Source organism: Ochlerotatus camptorhynchus, unplaced genomic scaffold, assembly GCF_037179485.1.
Source record: "Ochlerotatus camptorhynchus isolate MF236.1 unplaced genomic scaffold, CSIRO-AGI_Acam_v1.1 ptg000316l, whole genome shotgun sequence".
In the NCBI taxonomy this organism is placed as follows: domain Eukaryota; kingdom Metazoa; phylum Arthropoda; class Insecta; order Diptera; family Culicidae; genus Ochlerotatus; species Ochlerotatus camptorhynchus.
The window spans coordinates 1,587,501-1,598,204 of record NW_027040804.1 but is presented as its reverse complement, the minus strand read 5'-3'; the positions used below and the strand labels follow the sequence as shown (position 1 = coordinate 1,598,204).

Below are 10,704 nucleotides of genomic sequence, written 5' to 3'. Positions count from 1 at the left end.
GAAGTTTAGTGTTTCGCCGTGTCTCGCCGAAGTAACATCGTTCGATTGTGTAGTGCTCTCTGTTCGATTCGAGTTCAAGTCACAGAGTTCAGGTCGCGTGCGCGCCGTGAATATTTAGTGTTCCGTCGTTCAAGCTGAGCGAGCTGAGCACGTGTGAGGGAGTGCGGTAAAACCAGTAACTCGCTGGCATTGACTCGGCTTAGAAGTGTGGTAGTGGTATTTGAGTGTGCCTAGTTTGTTGCAGCTGCTCCACGCAGCACATGCTTCCGAAGATAAGTGCAGTGCTAAGGAATGGTGCCTGCTTGGGTCCTGGTGGGTCCAGTGCTGCTGGGCCTGTGGGCATTCAGCTGCTGGTTGTACGACAATCTGAAATCACTCGTGCAGCTAGTGATTGCCGTATTGACACCGTACTTTGTTCCAGCGGAGAATAAAACCCTCATGGAACGGTTCGGGAAATGGGCCGGTAAGCACAGTCGGCTGACTTGACGGAAAAGATCCTTCAGTCAACCGAAACGATTGGCCTGCATTTCCCGCACACTTCCATTAATGAATTACCGTGTTGCTTCTTCTATTGTATGTTTACATCGACGATGGCATCCGACCAAAAACACACTCTAACACGCACGGGCCGACTACCAGTAATTACCGGTAGCACCGATGGCATCGGCCGGCAGTACGCCATCCAACTGGCTGCCCGAGGACTAAACATCGTGCTCATCTCACGGACAGTTGAGAAGCTAATGGCCGTTGCGAGCGAGATCGAACAGAAGCACCAGGTCAAAACCAAATGGATAGCGGCCGATTTCAGTCAAGGTCGACCGATCTACGACAAACTCCGCCAAGAGTTGGAAGGCATCCCGGTGGGGATATTGGGTGAGTGATACGAATGACGCCTATAGTGACACAAATTTTCCACTCCAATCCGGGGACGATATCGATAACTTGTTTGGCGGGCAACCGGTTTCGCGTGAATATATATATATCAGTGGAATTCAATGGATTGGATGACATTCTAAAGCAGACTATGTTGTTCTTATTGAAACCGATTTTTATACTAGCTGACCAACCGTGTGGTGATAAATTTGAATTTCAAATGTTACGTTTGCAACAAGCATTACGTTGCAATAACACATGGTCGAGCTTCGGATCGAATCATTGCTATGCGATGAAGGAAAGTGTGAATGAGGGATCTCTTAAAACGTACAATTTAATGTTACAAATCACGCAATTGATGATTGCTCCTATTAGTCTAGTCAGTGTACGACTTCCCTGATCATGAAGTGCGATTATGCGGCATCAATATACAAAACAAATTCGAAAATGATGCAGATTGCGAAAGCTCTCAGTTAACAACTGACTCAAAGTTTCGGTTGCATCGGAAAATAAGAAGAATAGATTAACCAAGTTAGGTAACTAAATTCGATGTTTGTTGTTTGTTTTGAAGCTATGTGTTCAAAACTACAACTCAGCTTTTGGGATTAAATTTCCAGGTCCAAGCTTTCATTTACCAAACAACAACAACCCAAGTGTTATTTTACTATCTGTGAAGCTTTTCATAATCAGTTTACACCTAGGTGCGAAGAGAGCGGTGCAATGTGCCCTACTAACATGGTTTTCAGATGGTGTGTGCTGGTAATTTAAGCCCGTTAAGAACTGTCCCATTGGATATTTCATAGAACATGGGACAGCTATGGGCAGATTCGTTCTCAAACTTGTGTTTATTGCAATCCACCTTGGAAAGGTCATTAAACTATCCAAGTAACAGTGTTAGTTAGGTTGGAAATGCTATCTAACATGAAGCTTTAGTGTGATTATTTATTAGCTAGAGAATGGTCTTTAGGAGAGGGTAGATAGATAGTTCCGCTAGAGTACGGCAGTATGAAAATTGAATAGAAGTTGAAAATGAGCGAAAAGCCATTAATGCGACAGTACAAAGCCAAACGCACACCATTTGCCTAACCCGTACGATGTACGCGGAGATTTGAAGTATGTCTTCAAATCTACAGGCAAAAAATGTGCGCCCGCCTTTGCACATTACTGTCTGCGGCTGTGGAATAGTTCTAGCGAAGTTTCATCACTACCTAAAGCCCTACATTGCCGAAAGCATTTCCAGTCGATGGTGTGTTATAATGCAATTCTTCTTTATAGTACGTTCAGACTACAGAGTTATAACATGTTATAATAATTATCGACAAGAAAAATGTCACCAATATAGGCTTATAACATGTTATAACTCTCCAGTATGGACAGCGTATTACCCAACTATTGTGCTGCTCCTCTCGTCATAACCAACGTGGACATCTCAGAGAGAAAGCAGTAGGGTAGTTGTTGCGTGCTGTACCATCATCAGCATTGTTGAAGCCTACTCCCGCCTTGAGTTGTTACATTCAAAGTGTTTTGCCTGTAGATTCGAAAACATACATCAAATCTCCGCGTACATCGTACGGGTTAGGCAAAAGGTGTGCGTTTGACTTTGTACTGTCGCATTAATGGCCCTCCGCTCATTTTCACCTGCTATTCAATTTTCATACTGCCGTACTCTAGCGGAACGCGGAACTATCTATCTACCCTCTCCTTAAAACCATTCTATAGCTAATAAATTATCACGCTAAAGCTTCATGTTATATAGCATTTCCAACCAACTCTGAAAATCGCTTACTTCACGTATGAAGTAACATAAAAACACTTTGAAAGTGTAAGTTATATCAAGGTTTTAAAGAATTCTTCAAGTCTAAATCGTGGTCTACAGAACCGTTATAAAACCGGAATTGTTACTTGGGTAACGATCCCCTATGTGCGCATGAAATTTCGTAATGTTGCCCTAATAAACAAATGTTGTAAAACGGGATGAAGTTCATCATTGCGGTGAAGTCGATCATAATATCGTTAGATTTTCTATTCTCAACAATCCTCTTTTATGATATTGTTATGAGCTAATTTGTTTAATATTTCATTCTAATAGTACGTTCAGCTTACCTCTCACCCCAGCAGGCCTGGGTTCAATCCCAGTCGGCGCCGCCGGGATGTTCTGAGGCATAACATCTCTGATCACGCCTTCCTTCGGATGGGAAGTAAAGCCGTTGGTCCCCGGTTCATGAGTTGATGGGTCGATAGGTAGGGTCCAGGTGTGGGAGCTGCCTTCCTGGCACGTCGGTAGCATTGGTGCTCAGCACGGAAAACAAGATCGACGGAAAAAACAAACCAAAGGAAAAAAAAAAAATAGTACGTTCAGACTACAGAGTTATAACTTGTTATAGCGCTATCTTGATGGTGGTTTCTGTATTGCAATTATTTGACAACCGTTATAACAAGTTATAACTTTCCAGTCTGGACAGCGTTTAACGCTCTAAATTTACAATTTTGTACATATGTTGAAACATGCAATTTTTAGCTGTTCCCCAAAATCCAATCATAAACAGCATTTATTTGGAAGCTGTGTTGGGTGAGATTACTTAATTTACTTACTTTAACTAATGATGTTTTAATTACGTTATGCCTGAATTTATCGATTAACATAGTTGGAAATGCTTAACGTCAAATATCAGACTTATGCCTTGTTCAGACTGGAGAGTCAACCGGTGGAAACTAACGATTTTAAATTGGCTCACTATTTGACTAGCCTATTGGTCCCAAGCAAAGCGATTAACGTACCCCATTCTAGTCAAAATTTTAGTACTACACTATATTTGTTTTGATTCGCTATGAAAGTTTGACAGATAACATGAGGGGTTCGTGGATTTTCCTATGTTTCGAGGGGTGCATCGATTAGCTTGGGACCGAATATAGTACCAGAGCTGAGCCAAAAAGTTGAGCACGTTTCTTCGGGACCTACTAGTCTTAAACGCTGTCCAGACTGGAGAGTTATAACATGTTATAACGGTTGTCAAATAATTGCAACACGGAAACCACCATCAAGATAGCGCTATAACATGTTATAACTCTGTAGTCTGAACGTACTATTAAACTTTATACGATAGATGGGGAGATCTTCTTCTTCTTCTTCTTCTTTCATTTATTTAACGTCGGTTTCTGTTCCGCAAGCTAGTGCCAATAACCGGCGGACATCGATTGCCATCCATTGACGGCAATCGAATGCTATGTGCTTTACCTATAGGTGAGGCAGTGCCTCTTACGAATGTATTAGTAAGCGGGGCAAACTTTATGGGTGGTAGTGTGGTCTCGTGTACCCAAAGCTTCAGGCACCGGAGACAATAAAGTTGCGACGTCACAATCACGATTTTTGTTCGGAGAGTTGGTTATTGTGTCGTCGCCACTTTTAATCTCCGAAAATGTTTCGTAGTATTGCCAACAATCAATACGAAACTAACGATTCTAAATTGGCTCACCACTTGACTAGCCTATTGGTCCCAAGCAAATGATTAACGTACCCCATTCTAGTCAAAATTCTACTACTACACAATGTTTGTTTTGATTCGCTATGAAAGTTTGACAGATAAAATGAGGGGCTATTGGTTTTTCCTATGGTTCGAGGGGTGAATCGATTAGCTTGGGACCGAAGAGAGTACCAGAGCTGAGCCAAAAAGTTGAGCACGTTATTTCGGGACCTTCTAGTCTTAGAGTTACCTCTATGGTATTGCTCTCAAACACAAACAAACACTATCATGTGCCACTCCTGTATGTATATCTCATTGAATCGAATGTGCAGGAAGGCAGCTTCCACACCTGCGTAGGATATAGCACCCATTCAAATACAATACATGGGTCGGGACCAACGGCTTTACTTCCCTTCCGAAGGACCAGAGATGTTTATGCCTCAGAAAAATCCTACTGACCTCGGCTGGGATTGAACCTGGACCCATTGGGGTGAGGAAGCAGTCACGCTTACCACTACACCACCGGCCCCGGCAGATGAGGAGATGAAAGTATAGACTTGATACTTGATTGTATATAGAAACTAGAAAGCAATCAAAAGAAAATTTTGAGGAAGGTACGAATCGAGTAGAGCAAACTCATCTGTTGATGAGGGATGGTGAGGGGTGCCCCCCGCCACTACTGGCAAAAGGGATCATCACCGATTTGCCAATGTACCCCCGATGTGTGGAAACAGTGTTATCGATTGGCGTTGACGGCACTGTCGAAAAATTTGCTCTTCCAGCAAATGTAGACAGTTTCTTATGGGAATTTTCGGTGGAGTGAAAGGATAGTACAAAGTCCGCCATGTTTCACGCACAGTTTGACGTTTGCTTATGGATTTTCTCATAGGAGTAAAGAGCTACAGAGTCGCCGTCAACGCCAATTGTTTCGCACTCAAGTCACCATCTGACGTAAGCATCTAGACGATACACGGATAACCAAAACTACCCAACGGTTAAGTTCTTTAAACTTAAATTTGAGTTGATGCCTCCCACGTGCTTTCTTGTTGTTGTCAAAAACGAAAAGAACAAAACAACCCAAAAATTGGGTTTTATTCACCCAACTCTACAGTTCCGTGCGCCAAGTTAAAATTGATTAAGTTATGTAAAACTCAATTGTGAGTAGTTTAAACTTGACGTTAAGTGAAAACAACTTAAAAGTAAGTTATCCTGTTTACATGAAAGTGAATTACAACAACTCAAAATTGAGTAGGCGCTAGAACTTTAAATTGAGTTGGCGCACGGAACTGCCAACCTGGGTGAAAGAACTCCAAATTAGGTACTTTTTTCCTGGTTACTGCGAACTCACTAAATATGCTTGACAACTGGGAGCCAATGCAAACTGTCAAACGGGAGTCAAACATTCGGGGTCTATTCATGTAGTTACTATTTTTAACTATGGGCAAGCATCGTCATCTCATAGAAATGAAACGCACTTTTTCATAACACATTATTGATTGTAAGCTCAACGGCGTTCCCTATACGTCACCCCAATTCTAAAAATACCCACATTGTGGGGTATTTGGCAGTAATTCCTAGTTTTTCTGTAGCCGGAAGCCACCACCTTGGATTTCAAAATGGGGCCTGAGATCTGTGCACGTGGATGTCAAATTTATCACTGTCGGGTGGTTTGTTTACCCATCAATATAGGTATTTTGGGAATCGGGGTGACATCTAGAGGCCGGAAATCGATACACGACGATATTTTGAAATCCATGCTGGTGGCTTCCAATTTTCGAGAAAAAGTGGAAAACACAGATGCCGACCCATCAATATGGACTCGGATTGACGTCTAGAGATTGGAAATAGATATGCGACGCCATTCTGAAATCCAAGATGGTGGTCTCCATTTCAGAAAAGTGGGAAATACTGTAAAATACGCTCAATATGTGTATTTTTCGAATCGGGATGACGTCTAGAGAATGAAAATCGATATCCGAAGTTACTTGGAAATCCATTATGGAGGCTTCCGGTTTAAGAAAAAGTGGGAAATTCTATCAAATACCCATACATATGGTTTTTTATAGAATCAGATGAATATGTCTTCTGGGGAATGTGTCATGTGGTATCAATGTGGGTATTTTCAAAATCCCAGTCAAGAGACCAGAAACCGATATTTGACGCCATTTTAAAATCTAAGATGGCGGCTTTGCGTCAGAAAAAGTGTGAAATACTGTCAAAAATCTGATAAATGTAGGTATTTTTAAAATCGGGGTGACATCTAAATGCCAGAAACCGATGTCCGATGCCGATGAAATTCAAGATAGCGTCGAATATCGGTTTTCAGCACCCACACGTCGTCTTCATTCCGAAAATACCCAGATCTTAGGGTATTTGACACTTTCTCTGTAACCCGATGCCCACCAGATTGGATTGCAAATTGGCGTAGGATATCGTTTTTCAGCATCTACGCGTTGTCCCCGTTCGATAAATACCCATATTGTAGGATATTTGAAAATTTTTATGAAACCCGATGGCTGCCATCTTGGATTCCAATGTCAATTTTCGGCATCTACGCGTCGTCCACGTTCTGAAAATACCCTCATCTTAGGGTATTTGACACTTTTTCTGAGCCCAATGTCCGCCATATTGGATTCCAAAATGGCGACTGACATTGATTTTCGGCACCTTCGCGTCGTCTTCATTCCGAAAATACCCATATTGTACACGCTATTTTGAATTTACTAAGTAACTGGGTAGATGGCACCCAGTCTTGTAGCCAGTAAGGGGTTGTCAAAATCTGGGTAAAATAGTTTTGTCCTGATGAGTAGAATCTACCCAGATTCTGGGTTAATGGATCTAATTGAATTTTTCCCAAACTTAAACATGGTGCAGGTTTGAAAGGGAGATTGTGGCGCTGCCAGTGAAATGTTTACTGCTCAAAATAAACAATTCTGACGCTAAAAATGTTACAGCCGTTTAGATAGCGAATGCTATCAGCAGCTATAGTTAGTAAGTTAATTGTTAGTTTCTGAACGTAATATCTGTAATGATATCCTCATTTGGGAATTGCAATGCCGTATTCCATAGTTATACACTTTTTCTACAATCATTAACAGGCTATATGAGCCGAGACATGAGCTATAGTCGGGTGAGGTTATGTTTGATAGAGCTGCTGCAGCGGTCATATCAATAAATTTCTACTTTACTTATTTAAAGTTTACCCAGTTATCAAATGTCACCATCTGAGCAACCGTTACCCAGTTTCTGTCGCAAGTACGTTTACCCAGATTTGGGTAAATGCATGTGTACCCATTTTTGGGTAGGTTCAGTTTTGACCGAACTGGCTAGACTCTACTTATTATTGAGTAGTTTTCAAGTAGCGTGTAGGGCATTTCAGACGTTTCAGAACTTAATTTAATTTCGTTAATTTAATTTTCGTTTAACCCGGAATTCAAGTGAAAGTGGAGAAAAAACGAAGGAAGTAGTTTTTGAGTCATTCATTGCGTCAATTGAAACAAGTCTTTGCTTCAAATGAAATGAAGTGATGCACTTGACGAACGAAACAAGCAATAGTCAAGTCGTGTTTAACAGGAGGAATGTTCATCGTGACTCGATAACAAGGCCACGTCCAAAGGCAGGTCAACTTGGGAGAGGGTACAAAATTGTTGGTGTTGGTGCTTTATTGAAAGCCGAGAAGTCCTCTTCAATTCCACGAGCATCACAGGAAGGGTTAATGGGAGGCGGGTATTACGGTTAACGATTCCATCACAACTAACATTTTCTTGCTGAACGAGTCCCCGATCAAGTTGCCGTTTAATCACGGTGGGTGAATAATAAAAATAATAATTCTAGTTAGAGATCGCCTCTCGTATCGCTACACTGTAAAGCAGCTTGGGGTTGTACCCATTATTGTATGCTCAGTAATGTAAAACGGTCACCATTTAGACCACTGAGCCCCTTATATCACAAAACAATTATGACCAAGTAACCAATCGAGAAAAAAATGGAGGCTTTGAAAAATTGAACTTGAAACTTGAACATTTGTCAAGAATATTGTACTAACAAATATAATAAAATAGAATTATAATTTTTGTAACTAGCATGTTGTGCATTACGAACGATCCATTATTGCAACCAGATACTGCACTCAAAAGCTCGAAAATAAAATCGAAAAATGTGAAACAAATTTATTAGTTAATCTCTTGGTCATCTAACGAGAGTGTTAAGCTTTATGACTTCGACTCAGTTACGCCAACTCATGGTTCAGCCATCGCCGACCGGCGTTAGCCTAAACTCCACAACGGATGACGCAAACAAATCCATCCAAGACCGACCATAAAATAAACACTCAGCAGCACTCAAATGCCCATCGTATCGTAACCAATCAGGGGGCTTTTGTGTAAACCATCTTACCGCTCCACTGCCGGGGTTAATGCTAAAGCCGTCTAATCTCTGACGTAAGTAAGGTGGTCGTTTAAGTTTCTCTCCTTCTGTTCCATGTCAGCGAATTTTCATCAAAGCGACCGGCCTCACAACTCACTGAACTAATTTGTCTCTGCTTTGCCCCTACTGTAACCTAGTGAACAATGTTGGAACCAATTTGGAATATCCGGACGATCTGGACCAGGTGCCGGAGGACAAGCTGTGGGATGTGATCAACATCAACATCGCCGCTGGGACGATGCTTACTAGGATAGTGCTTCCGGGCATGAAGCAACGTCGCCAGGGAGCGATTGTGAACATCTCCTCGGGAAGCGAACTACAACCACTGCCATACATGACCGCCTATGCGGCATCCAAGGTGAGATCATAATTTCCAACCGAATGGACCCAAGGATCTAACCAACCCGTTTGTGTGATCCAACAGTTCAATGCTAACCCAACAGTCATTAGTCATGGTCCTAACGTGTCTCGGTTTTCTCGTTTTTCCCCCGAACGTGTCTCTAGGCCTACATTCACAACTTCACCCTAGCGATGCAGTACGAGCTGGAACCGTTCGGCATAACGTGTCAACTGGTCAGTCCAATGTTTGTATCGACCAAGGTGAGTAAGAATCGATCATGTACCGGTTCCATGCGGGTTCCATGCAGGTTGAGGCTTGAGGCCGTTCGTTTTTTTTTAGTGGCATCCGGCGGGGCAAGAACGTGTTTATGTCTGACATATCGAAGGGGTCAAGTGCTTCATAATTTCAACTAAGTGAATAATCAGCTAGTGCAGCGACAATCCATGCAGCTGGTGGGTTCTAAACGTAGAACGTACAGCGATAACGATCGATGATCGTGAATGTTTAATGCACTGGAACGGTGATCTGCGTGAGATACAGATAGGGCTATTTGGGGTAAGACGGACAGTTGATTGTTTGGTGACTTAACTAGGGTAAATTATGGCTTCGGCACCCATTGACTGTTTTCGGCAACCGAAATTGAAACGTTAATTTCACTGTATTTTCCCATCAAAACTCTTCGCTGAATGTATTAAGCCGATTCCTTACCTTTTCAGCTTCAATCTGATTACATTTTTACGACTGTGCAATCCTGTTATGCCATATTTTTCTTTAAATTAAATATACACACTACAAAATACGGCTGATTTCGAGTTGCCGATAATAGAACAGCTGGTTAACACGCAGTTCAAATGGAAAGGGTGCCGAAGAAAAAGAGACTGCCGACAATAGTCACACTCACCTGAGAAGTTTGGAGCGTTAAAAAAACATGTTCAACCCGTTTTGATCAATTCTGTCGATTGGAATTGGTAGAACAGCAAGCAGCAGATAAATTTCAACAAACAAACCTGTCATGTATGTGTGTGACGCTGAGAAATCGCTAATAGAAGTTCGGACGCTGCTTAGACTGACGAGAATACGTAAATTCCCCTATTGAATACTAGATTATTTTTTTCGCTTCCACTTTAAATTAACGATATTTTCAGAATATCCTTGTCACGGCAGCTATCAAATGTTAGTTTATGCTAGGTTTTCTGTATTGTGGAAGCTTTTAAACAAAAACAATAAGAAATTCTTCTAGCGGTGAAGTGATGTACATTTCAATGTGCAATTCCTAAGGTTGTAAATTACATAAACAGTAAAATACTTACAACATTGTATACTATCCGGTCCCTTCACTTCTAGATTGTGTGTTGAAATAATAAATTAAATTTTATTTTACGTTTGCAAATAGAGGTGATTCGTAAATAGTTTACCATCGGTGTAAGACAGACAATGCCTAAAAAATAACAATGTGCGAATTTACAAAATGTTATACACTCAGGTCTTTTTTTACACGGGGGATACGGTCCGTGTATGTAAAAAAAAACCGTGTAAAAAAAAACCTACGAGATTTTGATTTTTCGTATGCTTAAATGTTTTTAAAAAATCGGATTTTGATGCCAT

The 10,704-nt window shown here is 41.4% G+C and overlaps 1 protein-coding gene across 1 annotated transcript in view; it reads left to right on the top strand.

The window, feature by feature from the left end:
• LOC135707710 (inactive hydroxysteroid dehydrogenase-like protein 1) overlaps positions 1-10,704 on the top strand; it is a 29,399-nt gene continuing 18,695 nt past the window's right edge. The window contains exons 1-4 of the mRNA XM_065229592.1: positions 1-463; positions 640-873; positions 8,897-9,117; positions 9,264-9,359. Of these exons, the coding sequence (XP_065085664.1) occupies positions 292-463; positions 640-873; positions 8,897-9,117; positions 9,264-9,359 (723 nt within the window). The 5' untranslated portion in view covers positions 1-291. The remainder of the gene's footprint in view (positions 464-639; positions 874-8,896; positions 9,118-9,263; positions 9,360-10,704) is intronic.